This window comes from Enhydra lutris, unplaced genomic scaffold (genome assembly GCF_002288905.1).
Source record: "Enhydra lutris kenyoni isolate GAN:26980312 unplaced genomic scaffold, ASM228890v2 scaffoldscaffold3, whole genome shotgun sequence".
NCBI classification, from domain to species: Eukaryota; Metazoa; Chordata; class Mammalia; order Carnivora; family Mustelidae; genus Enhydra; species Enhydra lutris.
In genome coordinates this window covers 46,376,355-46,395,150 of record NW_019154087.1, presented here as the reverse complement: position 1 = coordinate 46,395,150, position 18,796 = coordinate 46,376,355, and the positions used below count along the sequence as shown (strand labels likewise).

The window sequence follows — 18,796 nt, the reverse complement described above, 5'->3', positions numbered from 1 at the left end:
TGACGATCTTTAGCCCTTTTCTTCCCATCTCTCCCTCCCACCTCAATCCTTCCCTGAGTCTTTTCTATTGTATTTTTGGAAAGTGCTTGAATCTCTCCAAGTTGTTTCTTGAACATCATCTCTGTGCAAGGACTCCCGAGATGTGTAAAGGCATTGGACTCGGTGCCAGCCTACCGTTCATTCTTCTGGCAGCACTGAAGCAATATTCATGAAGCAATACCTATCAATCAATCAAATTACCGAAGTCTAATTTTGAACTTAAATAGAAGAAACTCATACTTTTTTTTAATGATTCTTTTTGCATCAAGAAATTATTCCACTGGGGCTTTGGTAGAAAACACAACAAAGAGGAATTATATGAGCTTTGAGATTGCTGAGCAGACCTCAGACCGCCTTATGGAAAGCAAGTGTGATTACTCCTCAGTACAGGGGGTGACACTGTTCTCCTATGTTCCTGCACAGAGCAATGAGCTAGGGAAGCTTGTTAATAAAATGTACATTCACTGGGGTCCACATCTGGATACTCTGTTCAGTAGATCTGGAAAAGGGCTAGGAATCTGCACTTTTTAAAGAAAATACAACAAAAATTTGAGGAGCATTTTAAAGAAATCATCATGTAGAAGAAACTCTAGAGTACTTGATACAGAAATAAAATACTGTCCTGATATCATTAAATTGCTTTATACAAGTACTCTTCAATTAGTCACTTAATTCATGTTATTTGATTCCATCGTTCTCTTTCAATAGCTGACCATTTGCTAAAATTCTACCTTTAGAAGTTTGTATCTTCGGTTTCTAGTTTTATCTCAGGTTTAAATTTCCATCTTGGTAGAAGTAACACTTCAGTCTGGTTCAGTCATTGACACCTTACCACATATGTGTTTATCAGAGCCTGTTCTTGGGTGAACAGGAAATAGGTTGGGATACCTGAAAGGAGAAAGAAGGTACCACAACACACCCAACGAGGGTAAGGTGCAGAGCCGATACGACTCTTCACAGTGTGCAGAGATGGGGCGCTCTGAGGTAAACTGTGCTTGAGGCGTGGGGTGGGGTGGGAAACCAGACCCTGCAAGGGTTTCTGAACCATTGGCTATGACCCCTCTTATTGGTGCTAGCTTGGGGCATAGTTGGGCAAGCTGGGCTAAAGTGTGGGACCAGAACAAACAAGCCTAAAAGAAGGGGCAGGTAAAGGTCCTTTGGCTTTCTTTACCATGCACACTCTTGTATGCAGTAGACATTTTTCTTAAGTGAGTGTAAATGCTTGACAGAACTCCCACACACCATGCTTCATAAATTCCTGTCTTCCCACATCCTAGTATTTTATTTAACTTTGTTAAGGTTGTACTGCTGCTCAGAGCCCCCAAGCAGGTTCTAGGCCAGTGGGAGTAGCTCAGAGGTCTGTGTGTAGCCTTCTCTCCTTTTACTTCATAGATTGGATAAGGAGAAACGGTGACCAGTGGCCCCTGGAAATTCTTCCCTGTGTTTTGGCACTGGCATTTGTCCAACCTGTTTTAAGGCAGATCATTCTAACTTGGACTGGTTTTCAAGTGTTATATAGTTTTGCTTTTGTTTTCCAAAAATAAAACACATGTGAAGTCTCCTTTGGTCAAAAAGTCACAGAGAATGTCTTCTGCCTTATGCCACCTTAGATGGGGTCATAGAAGGACCACTGCGGTTTGTCCAGAGGACACCATTGCTATTTCTGAATGAGCCTGTGGTATCTGATTGCTTGGCTACACCTGCGAACACATTGCGCTCTGGGACAGATGCTTTTGAGGCTGGGGTTGTTTGTCTTTTCTTTTCCTGACTAATTTTCTAAACCCCTTAATATGCATATGCTATCCCTCATACTGCACTTTAATATTATGTATTAAACATGTATTTATTTGTATTTATTGAGGAAGTGCATTGTTTTAAGTGCTGCAGATAACAACAGATAAAAATCTGTACCTTCGTGGGACTTACATAAAATTTATTATAATTAATTTATTATTACATGACTTAATATTGTTTTAAAATTTTAAGGGATTGCGATACCTTAATCCAATTTAGAAGATCCGGCTGATAAGCTACATTGGGCATATTTTTGTGGATAAGCTTAAATACAAGGCTGAGAAGTTTGTATTTTCTTGGATGGGTGTAGGGAGACCTAGAAGGTCCTCGATGAAGACAATGACATGATCGGAGTTCCATCGCAGGATACAAGACGTGGCAGTAGGATGTCGATGGATTTTATCATGCTTCACAGGGTTCCTCTACTTTATTCTCACTCTGTCACATTCCTGGGCTGGGCAAATCTGTCACAACCCCAAATCAAAAAATTATGGATGTTAGCTATGAACCACTCACCCTGCAAATACCTAGGACCTGCCGGGGGAAATGGTGAGCCAGCCAGGAGCTTTGCAACCAGCTCCACCCTAATCCCAGCAAACCAGGCCCTATCTTAGAGGGCTTCCCTGGCCACCCTATCCCAGCTAGCCCTGGATCAGCCTCTCTTATTCCCTTGCTCTTCTTTGTTTTCCTTCACAGCCTTTGTCATCAATTGATATTATATAATATATTGTTTATTGCCTCTTTCTCTCCACTAGATTGTAAACTTCTTGAGAGCAGAGACTGTATTTTGTTCATTGTATTGAACAAGGAAGGCCTGGCAAATAGTCCATGCTCGATAAACATTTAGGATGAGCAGCCTGTGGAGGAACATGGCGGGACAGTGGCCATTAACTCTTTAACCAAATTTGGGGTGCATATTTGATTAAGCATTACTTTGAGAATTTTCCTAGGATGATTCTATCCAGTATCTGTGTCAGAGCCGGAGGCAGCTTACCATATCGGGAAGATAGGAAGAGTGCGAGGACAGGGCCTTCCATACCCATAATGAGATGGCGCAATCTTCAATATTCATGAAGTGCTGGTGGGGAAATTAACCTAAAAAAGCATACTGGGTGAGATTCAGAAGTATTGATATGAGAATATCAAGTAGCTTTCCAACCCAGAGGGAGGCATGATTAAGCAATTGGTCTCCTGGATCTTGGTAAATGGAATTTCCTCTGTGTTGTTTATAAAAGATGAAAACACAATGTTCTGAATTTTGACTGATTTTGTTTCGTTGTGGATGAGCTTGTCCTAGTTAGTCCTGAAGGCAGGTAATTTTTCAGTAACCTACTGGCACAGTAATTATCAACCAAGAATGAGGTCTTCCTTGCAAAACATTCAGTAAATATTTGGGCTTTTGCAAATGGTATCTTTGTTTATCAAGCAGAGGTCACTGTTCCACCACTCAAGGTAAAGCATACACAATAATCTAGGTTTAAAGAAGGGGAATGTATGTCATCTTCAGTGGAAGAAGCCAGGTCCTTCAAAATGTCAATACAAAGTTGCCCTTTATAGACAATGTATTCTCTATGGGTTTAACTTTGAATTGAAAGGACTATAGTGCAATCCAATTCAGGTAGTAAAATAACCCAAGTAGTTAGAATTTAAAACAAAGACACAAGTCTAATCAGTATTTTATTTGCTCTCGTTCGAGATTGAGGGTCAGAGCAAATGCAGGCATTAAACAAGGTCAAGATGAATCATTCTATTTCTCTGAGAGCATCTTCTATTCTTCCTACATCCCTTCCTTCTTTAGGAATCTATAATTTTTTTTCTACAAAGATAATTTATTTGACAAAATGACCAGAGTTCTCCTCAAACATAATGCTGTCCCTTTCACGATAGGCTGGTATCTCTATTCAGAGGCTTAAAAGTTCCTGTCTCTCTAGAGTGTATTTTTGTGAATGTTACTTGGCCCCTTTGTCATTTTTTTTTAAACCATACTCATTTGCTCTTGCTATATTCTGCTGATCATTTAGTAGGAAGAATTGTTTCATAGGGTGAGGGATCTCAAATGGTAGATTACATTAGGATAGAAAGGAACAAACCAGTAATAGAGACCAATTTGACACTTCAATTTAACATTGATTTGTCTCAATTCAGGGCAGTCTCAGAACATTTCTTAAAGTCTAGCAGTATTAAAAACAGCTTCTTCTTGGCCATATTAGGCTTTGACCACAATTCTGATTGGGATAATCCTTCTTTTTCTAAATTGCTTAATTTTCTAAAATCTCATCTATAGCACTTTTGAACACCCCTGCCCCTAGGTCAGATGTCCTAATTGATGCTTGTGATGTAGCTTGATGGAGTTATGAAGCTCAAAACCCAACCTGTGGCTGCCACCCAGCTCCCAGTGAGAACTCCATATTGCGTGTTCCATGTTGTTTTTCTGACTTTGATTTACATAGTGAAACTAAAAGCACATTGTTCAGAACCTATCAAGAAAACATTTTCATTTTCACTTTCCCTGGGCTATTTTTATGAACAAAGCAAATGTACTAACTGATAAGGTTCTTTCCCTTAATGGGATATTTTTACTGTTTGGCTGGATTGATTTTCAACATGTCAACAGGTCATTTTCTTTCTGCCTACTTTAAGGAAATCCAGTTCTGAGGAGTGAGGCTATAAATTTAGCTTGTACCTAAAAATAGTTTATTTATTATAAAAATAGAAATATCATTGTTAGCACTGATTTGAGTTTTCTTGGACCGCCTAATGGATGTATCTTCCTTTAATCTACAGAGAGAATTCAATTCATCAAGTTTTATTGAGCTTGAATCTTGTAGCCACCATTGAAAAAAAGGCTTCCATCTAAAATTGGGCTGAAAATTCAAGCATCATAAAACAATAAAAATCCAGGTTTAAGAAAGACTATAGAAGACCATCTAGCCAACTTTGTCTCTCAGAGAAGAGAGGCAGATTAGATAGATAAGATAGAGGTAAATACATGTTCATACCATATGGTGTATCCTTAGATATATGTGCACACACATTATTTTTTTTAATCCATAAACTTCACTAGGAACCCATTCCATCAGTGCATAACTTTGATTCTCATAATAATATCTTGTACCCTAATATCACCTTCAGTTCTTCTTAAGAAGAAGGGATTCTTCTTAGAAGAATCATGATTCTACTTAGAGTCATGGTTAAGAGCTCAAGTGTTGGGCTCATAGGTTTGAATTTCTGTTCTGGCACAGTGACCTTGTGTAGGCCATCACAACTTCTCAAAGACTCTCTTTGCTCATTTAGAAGGTGCAGATAATATCTACATCCTCAGCTTGTTATGAGGATCAAATGAGAGACTATCCAAAATGGCAAAACCACAGCATGACATCAAGCGTAAAGAAGATGGTTAATATCTGTGGCTCTCTTTTTTTATTTATTTTTATTCCTGAAGGTCTATATCATTTGTCACCAGGTCAAAAAGTCTTAAATTAACTCTACGTAATCAAATTCAAATTCAGCAAACTATTTTGGAGCAGAAATGAACAAAACAGACAAGGGTTTCATAGAGAAAATTATCAGTATATGAAGATCATTAGCAGTAGATGTTGTACTTTCAAATCAGAACACAAACAGTTGGGGGATAGGCAGTTTGGGAGATTATTATTTCAACAAACAGACCCATTGACCTCCAAACTAAATGAAATGATAGTTTTGGCTTAAACACTACATAAGCTATTTTCTCAGAAAACGGACGTAGATGAAATCTGACCTAACAAATACTCTTCTTTCCTGGAATTCATTAATCATTTATAATTTATCAGAGAAAAAAATGGCCCAAATTTGGAAGAGAACAACTAGTTAAAATTTTACAAACTTAAGAGATACCAGATGGAATGCAGGGCCAATGTAGGCCACTAAATCGCTGTTGCTCATTTTCTCCCAAAGAGCATCTTATCTAATAAAATTTTGATTGAGAATGTGGCAAAAAGCAAGTCTTTCCTTTAAAAGTATGATTATGCATTTCAGATCCAAGGCAAGTCAGTAAAAGCCAGACATACAAATACTATACTTCTAAAGTTGGATGTGATACAAGGCACCTGGGTCACTCAGTTGGTTAAGCGTCTGACTCTTGATTTCAGCTCAGGTCTTGATCTCAGGGTCATGAGTTCAAGCCCCACATTAGGCTCCACACCCAGTGTGGAGCCCTACTTAAGAAAAAATGGATATGATAGAATGTCTAATTTCCTCAATTTAAGTGTCTATCAACCTTGTGCATGTGAGATTTTATGTGTGTGTGTGTGTGTATAGATATAACATTTAACACAAAGTTATGAATTGTTACCTTGAATTCAACAAAGCCACATTTTATGGTCTTTAGCGAAGAGAACCATGGTGACTACATGCTCTGTTGGACTCTCTGTATGAACTGTCTTACTGATAGGAAGTACACCTTCTCATAAGGCATGCAGTCCAGTCCATTAGCATTTCATCTTTGAATGGTGGAATTAATTTTGGTGAAATTTCCATCTAAATTAGACAACCAGATGCATTGTTCCTCAGGGAGCATTACAGAATCAAAATGCAGTTAGTTATAATAGATCATTTATTAAAGAAAACTTTCTATAGCCTAAACAACAAAGCTTGTTCCCCATGAGCCAAATCTACCAATAATGGTCAATCTTAGAATTTTATGAAATGAAGTACTTATTTTTACAAGTTCCAATTTCACTTGAAAACATTTGGTAATTCATAAACTCGGAGATGTTAAGTGACTTGCACAGAGTAACATACCTCTTGAGTTGTAGAAATGGGATTTAAACCCCAGCAGATGGACTCCGGAGTTCTTAACAACTACCTATGTTTATTCTCCTCAATCAGGCTACCCTCTCCTTAGAAGGCAATTCTTTTATCATCTTTTATATTTAAATTTTTAAGACTCAAGAAATAGTTATTAATACAACGAATAAATCATTGTGAATGATTGTTAATTACATGTTTTAATTGTATGTACTTTGGGGAAGTAATATGTGCACAGATTCAAAATTCTAAAGATACCGAATATACAGAAAAAAAGAAGACATTTTCCCCAACTTTGTCTTTCCTGCTTCTACCCCACACCTCTGTAGACTCTAGTGTGTAATCTTGAAACGATATTTAGTGTATATGCTAACATGTATGTGTATAGATTGTGTTGTTTTCTGTATTCTGCCTTTTGTGTATAGCTTTTTGTTTTGTTTGGCTAGGAAGTTTTTTTATGTAGTCAAAATTCAACAATCTTTTCTGGGGTTTTGTGTCATATTTAAATAGACCTTCCATACTCAATTATTATGAATGACTTCTCTCATTTTTCTAGTATTTTTATATTTAAATAATTATTTAATCTGGGATAAAAAAAGATTTTATTATTTACTTGAGAGAGAGAGAGAGCACAAGTGGGGTGAGGGGCAGAGGGAGAAGTGGACTCCCTGCTGAGCAGGGAGCCCAATGTGGGGCTCAGTCCCCAGACCCCAGGATCATGACCTGAGCCAAAGAAGGCAGACACTTAACCAACTGAGCCACCCAGGCACCCACTAATCTGAAATTTGTTTTTGGCTTAAGAAGCTAGGTACGCATGACACTTGATTTTTTTCCCAGATAGATTCCCAATTGTACTAACAGTAGGCTAATGCCATAATTGAAAAATTATAAAGGCTCACTCTCACTTAGCCCAGTTCAATTCAATGTCATCAAATCATTACTGAGTGTTAAACATTGCTATGATCAGTGCAGTACACATGAAATTAAGATAACAATCTAATACGGGGCGCCTGGGTGGCTCAGTGTAATAAGTCGGCCACAGCATGTATATACACAACAGAAAATTGCTCTAAGTGCTATGAAAGAGGGGGCCTCCAGAATTGGGTTATGTAGGATTTTGACAGCCTGGGATGCAGGAGTCTGTATGAAGTCAATCTAGGCAGACAGTGACATATAATAGGAAGAACACTATGTAAGAGGTAGGACTGGATGGTGCATCCTACCGGGAGGTTATACAATTCAGTCTGGCTGGACTAGAGGGTATAGGAAATAGAATCAGGAGAGAAAATGCAGCAAAAGTAGGAAGGACATTTCTTATGTTTACATGCCCTATGATGGGAGATAAGGTTGTCATTAAAGGTATTTGAGCAGGTGAATGTCAGGATCTGAGCTACATTTATAGGAAGAGGCATCTGTCAACAGTGTGATGAATGGTTTGGAACCGGAAGTAACTGGAATGTTGGAAGGGAGTCAGTTAACAAGCATTCTACACAAGCAGTGTAGACAAGAATTAAGGGGGCCTCCTCTAGGGTGTTGACCATGAAAATAGAAAGTGGGAAGAAAGTAGCAGTGACAGTGGGAAAGAATTTTAGTAGCAAGTTTTGACAACTAATTAGATGAGTAGATAAGGAGGGTGAAGAAGATGGGCTGGGGGTACGGTGATGTAATTGGCAATTATCAGTAAGCCAGAGAGGACAGCCATTAAGAGGGAAAGAAAAGGCAACACACTTGATTTTGTTATATTCACTTTGTTATGATGATTATGGATTATTTACCAAGTAGGAACACTGGCCTCTATTTTAAGTCAAAATGAAAACTCCTTTGTAAGGATTAAACAGCGAAGTGTTAGTATTTCTTCTAATCTAGATGTATTTCTCCCATTAATATATTTAATTAAAATTTGCAGTAAGCTTGGTTTCAGAGGGCCAAATGAGGGATGATAAAAAACAGGGTATTAATAATAGCGGTAATGCACAATTATAAATTATCAATAGGAGAGGAAGATAAACATGTTTTCCCAATATACAAGGAAACTCTAGGGGCAGCGCAAAAAGGGACAGCCCCTCCTTAATACCTCATTTTGCCCTTTTCCTCCAGCTATGCTTCTAGTCACACATACGGGATGTGGCATTTCCTAACCCCTATATCCAGATTTTCCTCTGAGGGAACAAGATGGATCCTTGGGGGAAACAGAGTAAGTTCCGGTTCCCCTCTGTAGCGGATGTGACGCCGCACCAGCTAGTTCTTCCAGCAAAGGGAAGAGCGGAGCTTCATCGCCCCCCCGCAAATGGAGAGCCTGGGTTGGTGGTCAGCGTACGGGGGGAAGCTGGTCAAAAGGTACAAACTTCCAGTTATAAAACACGTCCTGGGGCTATAATGCACTGCATGGTGATATACCATGGTGAAATAACCCTGCACTGCATATTTGAAAGTGGTTGAGAGAGTAGATTTTGAAAACTCTCCATACAAGGAGGGGAAAAAGTATTTTGTAACTAGTGCGAATATTAACTAAACTTATGATGGTGATCGTTTTGCAATATATACAAATGTCAAATCAGCAAGTTTCCCCTGAAATGAATGTAATGTTATCTATCAATTACATCGCAACTGAAACAACAACAACAACAACAACAACAAAAACCAAGAACAAAGTAAATGGTCGACACAGAGGGGCAGAAATATATTACAGTCACTCATTCATTACTGGGAATATTGCCCAATTGGGACCTGCTGCTTCCACCAGGCAGGCAAAGTCTCCTTCTGCCACAGCCACAGGTTAAAAATAGGTTTAACACCTCCTCCCTTGGCCAAGAAAAGACTTGCGCTGAGTTAGATCATGGTACCAGGCTTCGTCTTCAGGTTGGGGCGGGTTTGTTCTCCTCGAGGTCAGTCCTCCGTGTTTGCTCTCAGCCCCTACTGGAAGTGGTTGCAACACTCAGCCCTCTCGCCCCTCCCCTCGCCCAGCAAGAGCTAAGGCTTCACCAATCTTTGCAGGTGAATGTGTGTTTCGGGGGAGAAAGTTTGAGCTGAGCCAAAAAGGAGGAGTTTACACCCTGTGTGCCAAAGCTGCGAACCTGACTGAGCGTGGGGTGGGAGCCAGGATGAGGAAAAAGACGGGAAAGACCTCCCCGCCTTGCTGGAAAGACAGCCCCTTGATTAGCCCCAGCCACTGGCTGTGCTGGCCATCCTTGGAGCTTACATAAAGGGACAAGGGGAACTCCAGAGGCCACAGCGCTGACAGGACAGGGCTCGGAGCACCGGGCACCCAGACACCATGACTTGGTCCTTGAACCCCCAGGGTTTAATTCTCTACTTCTATTCTCTTGTACTGCTCCCTACTACTTGCCTGGCAGTAAGTGCGCTGTTTGAGAACATGGTTGTGTTATGCAGACAGCTGAAAAAAAGTTAAGAAAAGCTGTGCTACACTAGTGACATCTCTTTGTTTTTCTCCTCCAGTACATTGCTACCAGAGACAACTGCTGCATCTTAGATGAAAGATTTGTAAGTAGTTTTCATGTTTCTCACTGTGTGTGAAGTGGGGAGGGTCAGAGGGAGAGAAGGGATTCTCTCATAAATATCATTTGGCATTTTAAACTTTTTTTTTAAACATCATCTAGGTTTTACCTGTTTTTATTAGTAGACTTTATGCAAACTTTTTTTAAAATCAAGATTTCTAGTCACTCTCTTGTTGTATTCTCAGGGTAGTTATTGCCCAACTACCTGTGGAATTGCAGATTTCCTGTCCACTTACCAAACCGGTGTAGACAATGATCTACGGAGTTTGGAAGACCACTTCACAGGAATTGAAAACAAAACAACAGAAGCCAAAGAACTGATCAAGTCAATCCAAGTCACCTATAATCCCAATGAGCCACCAAAGCCAAGTGAGAAACGAAATACAGCTGAGACAATGCTTTGTGCTGTTCTTTCGCTGCGTATCAGTGCTTCCATTTGCTTACATCTTCTTCTGTCTCTGATCCCATGTTACAGACAGGATTGTGAGTGCTACTAAGGATTCCAAGAAAATGATGGAAGAAATTATAAAATACGAGGCATTGGTTGGATCACATGAATCAAATATTCGGTAAGCATTTTTGTTTTCATGTAATCTCCATAGTGGGCTTAGTTGTTATTCAGTATTCCAAGCTTCAGTGGAAGTAACCTTTTTATTTTTCCCCGCTTATGAAATCCAACTGGCATTATGCCTGACCATCCTGAACACAGTAGAAGTGGGAGTTTTTAGTGTGCTATGAACTGCACCGAGTTATAACTGATTTTTAATGATCATATGGGAGAAAGGTGTTCTATATGTCTCCAAATGCTGTTCTGACCAGAATTATCAAAACAGTCAACCATCACCCATTTTGGACTTACAACATAAATTTAAACTGATGGGAATTTGGTTGTTGAAAATGAAATTCTTTTACTAAAAATGCCAACAAATAAGTGGCAGGGAAATTAGTAAGCAGAGGTAGAGGGAGGATCTTGGCTACAATCCTATATTACACTGGAGGCAGAGCAGCAAAAAAAGTGTTTTAAGAAACCAAGCGTAACAAACATTGTAAGGCAAGTGTCAGTCATAGCACATTGAACCTGCAGTCGTGTATTCTCTTCTCTTCACTTAAAAGTAAAATGTCTCTGTTAATACCTTCCTAGGACTCACAGACTTTCTGAGCATAGGGTCTCAGATACAGTTTAGTTTCTTACTCAATTTTACCCCCTCGGTTGTTCTCAAAGTAGCATAGGAAATTGAGTTAAATGGTGGCTGAAGTGACCCAGAAGGGATCTAGCTTCTTTTTGGTATCAGAGGCCATTAGTTTTGTGGTTATTATTAGCACTATAATTTGCATTATTATTGTCCATCATTGAAGTTCAAGGACACTATTGTGCAGAAACTTTTTAAGGCTTGGGAGAGAAAAAAGTGGTCAAGTAGTTTGTCTGTCCTTCTTTACTTCAAAGAAAGATACAACAGTCCATGCGTTTTAAGTAGTTTTCTGTCATTTCTGAGTATGTACAGGCAACCCTGTGAGAAATCATAAAAACAGATTTGTACTTCCCTCAGACTCTTTCCAAAGCTATGTAAATGGAAACATTAAAAAGAAAGAGAAAGTGTCTTTTCTATTTTATGTAAAATAATGCCCCAGATATGTGTCCCATGTAAGTCACAGACTAAAGTCCATAAATCGACCCTCAGTAGATCCTCAGTGAGAAGGAACAGCTTCGGCCCCTGTGAGTTAATGAGCAGAACCTTTCCTTCCCTATGAATGTTCTGTCCTAAGAAATACCAGGTGGTCTTCCTATTAACCAGGTTCTTCACTCAGTAAGTTGTTCTCTGCTGCCCTTTTTGCAGGAGAGTTTAAAACCTGGATGACCATGGCACCTGAGTTAGTTAAGCAGCCCACTCTTGATCTCTGTTCAGGCCTTGATCTCATGGTCGTGAGTTCAAACTCCATGTTGGGCTCCATGCTGGGCATGGAGTCTACTTTAAAAAAAAAAAAATCAGGATGATTTCTTAAGATGACATCGTTCACTGACAAGGACTCTCTTATTTTCTTTCCCCCAAAGCTTAGAACTTCAATTCAGTAACATAATTTTATAATTTTTCCAAGAATGAATTTATCAGGAGGTACTTCTTGAGAACATAAAGTATTTTGTAAAGAAAATACAGAATTACTGCTCTGAAAGGAATAACTCCATTATCTTATTCTTCTGTTTGTAGATTTTTACAGGAAATATATAATTCAAATAACCAAAAGATCAATAACCTGAAACAGAAGGTAGCCCAGCTTGAAGCAAAGTGTCAGGAACCTTGTAGAGACACAGTACAAATACATGATACAACTGGGAAAGGTAAGTGAAATGTTTATATTGGGATGATTCTTATCACAGCAAATATACAAAGCAAAGGAGAATGTATAAGAATGTATAGGACTAATCTGGAAAGTGTTTATAGGAATATATAGGAATAATTTGGAAAATGGTTAGCCAGTAAGTCTAAAGTGTTCACTTGCTTAGAATTTTCTTGAGCAGCTAAAACTAGTTGGAAAGGAATGATGATGTGAGAAGTAAGAAAATGTTTTGGGGGGACGTGAATAGTTTGCAACACTGTGAAAAGCTCATCGTGAAGACTGGAACAGTCTAACAGGGATTTCAAAGCACAGTAAAACATTCTTCTCCTTCTCCTTCTTCTCCTCCTTCTCTGCCTTCTTCAGATTGTCAAGACATTGCCAATAAGGGAGCCAAGGAGAGTGGGCTTTACTTTATCAAACCTCTGAAAGCTAACCAGCAGTTCTTAGTCTACTGTGAAATTGATGGATCTGGAAATGGATGGACAGTGCTGCAGAAGGTACCCCCCTCCCCGTGCATATATAATAACACTCAGATCAACATCTGCCATATGCCAGATACTTTTGCAAGCACTTTGTGAACATGAACTCAGTTAGTTCTCACAATGTCTCCACTTTCCAATGAGGTACAATCATTACCTCTAGAGAGGAGGAAACTTAGTCACAAGAGGGTCAACAACTTGCCCAAGTTCACATAATAAGTAACACAGTTAGGACTGGACTCCAGGCAGTCTGGTTCCAGTCTGTGCTTTTGACTCAATAGTGTATTGGCACTGATGTTGTAGATTCACGAGAGCATATCATCACAGTAGCAGAATGACAAAGAACCGAAAGAGACCTCTTGCATCAGGTAGCTCAAGATCTAAGGTTGCCCATCACAAGAAGATAAAGTCCCTGAGAGGATACAGTTGGGCTATTCCAAGACAAGCATCCTCTTTTGCCTCTGCCAGAGCCAGACACCCATTGCAGATTCTCTAACCATGTTGATCTTTGATCACTGTTACAACTAATCCTGCAGGGGGCGCTCAGAGAGAGTGAGTGACAGAAGTGCTGTTTCACATACACAGATTGAATAATGGGCTGACCTTTCCACCGTCAGTAAAAAAATCAGCAATATCAAGTTGGGGTTCTGAAGTCCTCTAAGTGCCTTTTTAAAACTACCACTGATTTAGAATTTTCTATGTACCAGACACTCCTTTCAGTATTTCTCTTAATTCTCTGGTGTAATCCTGCAACAATAAGAAATAGGCACCATTATTCTAATTTTACTGATGAGGAAACTAAGGTAGCTTGCCCAAGTTCACTTTGTAAATAGTGGAATCATACTGTCCAGATTTTCAACAAGGTATTTATAGCATCTTCTTTATGTGCACTGATAATCCACTCTTTCCTTTTGTCCATGCGATTGTGTACTTAGAGGCTTGATGGCAGTCTGGATTTCAAGAAAAATTGGATTCAATACAAAGAAGGATTTGGACATCTGTCTCCAACTGGAAACACAGAATTTTGGCTGGGAAATGAGAAGATTCATTTGATAAGCACACAGTCGGTCATACCATACGCATTAAGAATCCAGTTGGAGGACTGGGATGGCAGAACCAGGTACTATTTAGAAAGGACTTCATTTTTTTGTTGTAGATGCTGTCTGGAATGTGCACTTTCCAGTTTTCAATAGTCCAAGAAAAAGACAGTCTGACAAATGCAAGAGCACATCCGACTGTTTTCCCCAGGAGTCCGTTTGGATCTTGGGCAATTCAAAGAGATAGTCCCCATCCAGGATGGAGAATGTTTTGGTGTAATCTACTTACCCTGGAAACATACAGAATAATAGCTAATATTTACTGAGAACTTAATAAGTACCAGGCATTGAGCATGAAATTATAACTTAATCTAATCCAGATAACTATTTCATGAGGAAGGTACTATTATTAATGTCATTTTAGAGATTAACCTTCCCAAGGTCACGTTGCTGGTAAATGGTAAAACTTGGTAAAACTTGGTAAAACTTGGATTTAAACTCACATAGTTGACCCTACAGCCTATCCTTTTAATGGTATTCTGGTTGAAAAGTGAATCCAGACTTTTCTAATTTCCTGGTGTTTTAATGACAATTCATTCAGTCAATCCAATGAGCTACCCTAAAATTAAATCAGCTAGCTCCTTTGGTGAGATAAAGTCTCCTCTATGCTCATAGTAACCTGGGAGATTTGAGCATAGCATTCCTCGTTAAAATGCAGAAAAAAATTTAATAATTTTGATATATTTATGAAATAATGAAATATATTGTCTCCAAACCTGTATTTTTATTTTTTTTTTAAATCAGGAAGTACCATAGTCAGCAGACCTTCCTCTATGAGTACACCTTCCAATTTCCAAGTACTGGAGATTAGGGAGGAAGCAAAATATTTTCTGAAAATTTCTATTCATACACCAAAGCCCATTCTTTCCTGCACTCCATAGAATTCTGGCCTTTACTCACAACTTTTCCCAGGGAAGAATCGCTCTCTGATCCTACAACTTATATTTTGTGGGCCACACAGGGACCATTTCTTCAGTGTGATGCTGTAGGAAGCCCTCCTTCTTGTCACTATTACACTGCTTTGGGAAAGAAAAATCCCTTTCAGACCTCATCCTTCAAGGTACCACGAGAGGCTAATAGAGCTGTAGCTCCTTCAAGTTTGGGGCATTAATTAATGATCACTCAGTGCCCTTTGCTGTGGTTTATGATAACTGCTTGCAATGCTAAATGCTTAGGGAAAGGTGGAAAATACGAAATAGTCAGATTCATCCACACACCTGGATTTGATATTAGGATTCTATAGGCAAAAAGTATAGGCTGATCTTAGTTTTCACTGGGATGCCCTAAAAACTTCTAGACCAATTCTTCTAGATGCTTCTATACCGATTGTGGTGTTTTTGTTTGTTTGTTTGTTTGTTTGTTTTTAAGATTTTTTTTAAAGATTTTATTTATTTATTTGACAGACAGATCACAAGCAGGCAGAGAAGCAGGCAGATAGAGAAGGAACCAGGCTCCCTACTAAGCAGAGAGCCCGATGCGGGGTTTGATCCCAGGACCCTGGGATCATGACCTGAGCCGAAGGCAAAAGCTTTAACCCACTGAGCCACCCAGGCACCCCTGATTGTGGTGTTGATGAGCTCTGAACTGGCTCACACATCCATCACCTCTTGCCAGATTTGCATAAAATTTGATTCAGTGAGCACATTTCAGACTTAAGAAGCAAAGTTAAAACTTCCAAACAATTTTCCTATGGAAAAGGGAACTTCTGAGATCCCTAATGAGGGTCAAGATATGGTGTCTCTATTCTCTTCTTTATAGTACTGCAGACTATGCCATGTTCAAGGTGGGACCTGAAGCTGACAAATACCGCCTGACATATGCTTACTTTATTGGTGGAGATGCCGGAGATGCCTTTGATGGCTATGATTTTGGCGATGACCCTAGTGATAAATTTTTCACATCCCACAATGGCATGCAGTTCAGTACTTGGGACAACGACAATGATAAGTACGACGGAAACTGTGCCGAACAAGATGGATCTGGTTGGTGGATGAACAAGTGTCATGCTGGCCACCTCAACGGAGTTTATTACCAAGGTATGGCTTTCTTCCTTACATAAGTGAATTAGTATATAGTCTAAAGGTAAAAAATAATATTAGAAAGTGAGAAATAATTAGTAAAGAAGTTGGGGGCTTACTACATAGTTTTTCATTTTAAATCAAAATTGGATAATACTAAACTTCCACAGAAATTGGCCTCTCTAGAAGAGATCTACCATGTTGGGTTATGATATCTCTTCTAGACATCTAGAAATATGTGTGATCTGGGTGGACTAACATTATCATATTTGTGCTTGTTAACACCAAGCCTGGTGCAGCTTCCCATGAGCTACGTGATAGATATAACCAGCGGGCAGTGAGCAGGTGTCTGAAGGAACAGAGTGAAGAGCAGGCAAGTAATGATAAGGGCATGGTTCCATGGAAGCTTGAAAGAAAAGGAGTCCAGCCTGAAAAGTGTAGGCACTTATTTTAGAATGGGGGTAACAAACTGTAGTTTGCTCTAAGGCAAGAATATTTCCAAACACTAAACTTAATGACAAACGATTATTACTACCCAACAATTATGTGTTGGGGAAGCTCTACTGATTCTGAAAGATCCATTAAGATAAGCAATCTTACCTCCTCAGGGTACGGTGCTAGCCAATAGATGATTCATAATCCTCTTAAAAGCTATTTAAATTTACCTTTTATTTTCACAGTATTTTTTTTTTAAGGAAACCTAACATATTTTTGCACCTACAAACCATGTAATTAAAAGATACCCTCAGGGGGCACCTGGGTGGCTCAGTGGGTTAAAGCCTCTGCCTTCGGCTCAGGTCATGGTCCTAGCGTCCTGGGATCGAGCCCCACATCGGGCTCTGTGCTCTGCAGGGAGCCTGCTTCCACCTCTCTCTATCTGTCTGCTTCTCTGCCTACTTGTGATCTCTGTCTGTCAAATAAATAAATAAAATCTTTAAAAAAAAAAAAAAAAAAAAAAAGATACCCTCAGGGTAGGCGTTTGATCTACATGACTCAGAATAGCATTGTTGATAGGCTGTGGTACACTCCAGTATTGGACTCAGACAATCCTTTACAAAATCACATAAGATCTGATGCCCAAGGACAAGGAGAAGGCAAATCAATGTGGTCTTCACTGTATAATGGAGATGTAAAGTAACTTTCCAGAACTGTTTTCTAAAGTCCTAATACTTTTCAGTGAGATTGTGTTTTTAGATGACTTGAGGTCATCTGGTCAGCAATTGTGACTTCTGCCATTCTAACTTGCTGGTGGAAAGATGGTCCATAATAGCTGATTCCAGGATGGCTAAGCTCAGGAAGAGAGACTGATTGGGGCAATTTGGGTTTCTAGCCCTGTTATTAGGGAATACATTTAGTATGGATGTGACCACGAAGTACAATATAGATATAAGAGGTTGATTCGTAATAAATGTATTTCAATTGTAAATCACGATTTTAGGAATCATTAGGGATTTTTCAGATAGTAGGTACCTATAAATTTGATGTAAGTGACAGCGTATTTTGTAATAAGTCATTCTTTATAAACTTTCTGAGGCAAGGAAATTCAATAGCAATTATATGTATATCTACAATTTGTTTTAGGTGGCACTTACTCAAAAACATCTACTCCTAATGGTTATGATAATGGCATTATTTGGGCTACTTGGCAATCCCGGTGGTATTCCATGAAGAAAACCACCATGAAGATAATCCCATTCAACAGATTAGCCATTGGAGAAGGACAGCAGCACCACCTAGGGGGATCTAAACAGGTTGGACCAGAACACCATGTTGAAATAGAATATGACTAAATCACTTTACCCTGAGAATTAAACTGTTAATTTCTGTTAGTCCACAAAGTTTCAGAAACTTTTCTGAAAGTTTTATTTTCTCTTACTATAATTATTAATTTTAAGTCTTTTATTAAGAGTATTTAGCTTTAGATGGAAACTAAAACTCACTTTGGATTATATTCCCAAATAACTGAACTCAGAGTTGTTTAAAATTTGTTTATTTAAGAAGATAACGTTTTAGCTTATTTCTTAAATATATAATAATAAAACTGTTGCCATATTTTGCATTTCATTAACATGTCATTTTGTCTTGGAGATTTGTTTGTATTATTTCTTATATATTTTACTTTATACTAATAAAATCAAAGTAAATTCTAGCATTTCAAATGCCTAAGTATTTTTTCCATGTTTATTGCCCCCATATCACTCATGTTTAATTCTTCTTTTTAAGCAGAGAGAATTATATCTTTTTATTTTTGTTTTGGTCATAGGCTGGAGACATCTAAAAGACCATTTCAAAAGTGATCTTTTTTTAAAGGACTTTATCTGAACAGAGAAATATAGTATTTTTCATTTGGGACAATGGACTTACAAAGCCTCACTTCATTTTAAGAGTAAAAAGAACCCATATTGAAAACTTCACTAACAGTTTTATACTGGTGATAATTTATCTACATTCCATTTCAATAAACATTTTGTTTCCTAAAACTAGAAACATGGTATGTTTTATTGATCATTAAAAACTTTCATTTTCCTTCAAATCAGTAATTGCAGTTGGGCAATCATCAGTAGTTGCTGAGTTCTTAGTTTATGATGAACCTTATTCTTGACTCTGAGGGAATTATGAAGAAAATGGAAATCATGGCCTTTGTCTTCTAGAGGTATAAGACAAATACAGGAAAATACAGTTTAGGCCTTAGAGACAAAATTTGGTATAAGAACATAAGCATAAGACACAAT

At 38.6% G+C, this 18,796-nt stretch overlaps 1 protein-coding gene across 2 annotated transcripts; it reads left to right on the top strand.

Moving 5' to 3' along the window:
- Positions 1–9,768: 9,768 nt before the first annotated feature.
- Positions 9,769–18,558, top strand: LOC111153669 (fibrinogen gamma chain). Of its 2 annotated transcripts, XM_022512829.1 has the most exons (10): positions 9,769–9,973; positions 10,078–10,122; positions 10,322–10,505; positions 10,612–10,705; positions 12,341–12,471; positions 12,834–12,967; positions 13,885–14,069; positions 15,805–16,082; positions 17,646–17,815; positions 18,328–18,558. In XM_022512829.1, the coding sequence occupies exons 1-10, from the start codon at positions 9,896–9,898 to the stop codon at positions 18,340–18,342; spliced, it is 1,314 nt and encodes a 437-aa protein (XP_022368537.1). In that variant the 5' UTR covers positions 9,769–9,895; the 3' UTR covers positions 18,343–18,558. The 2 variants fall into 2 exon arrangements, with proteins under 2 accessions (XP_022368537.1, XP_022368528.1); XM_022512820.1 differs by lacking the exon at positions 18,328–18,558 and having other exon boundaries at positions 17,646–18,213.
- Positions 18,559–18,796: the final 238 nt, after the last annotated feature.

Coding starts and splice junctions, on each gene's coding strand:
- LOC111153669 (XM_022512820.1), top strand. CDS start 9,896: ATGACTTGGTCCTTGAACCCCCAGGGTTTAATTCTCTACTTCTATTCT. Junction 10,123..10,321: donor GCATCTTAGATGAAAGATTT/GTAAGTAGTTTT, acceptor TTGTATTCTCAG/GGTAGTTATTGCCCAACTAC. Junction 12,472..12,833: donor ACATGATACAACTGGGAAAG/GTAAGTGAAATG, acceptor TGCCTTCTTCAG/ATTGTCAAGACATTGCCAAT.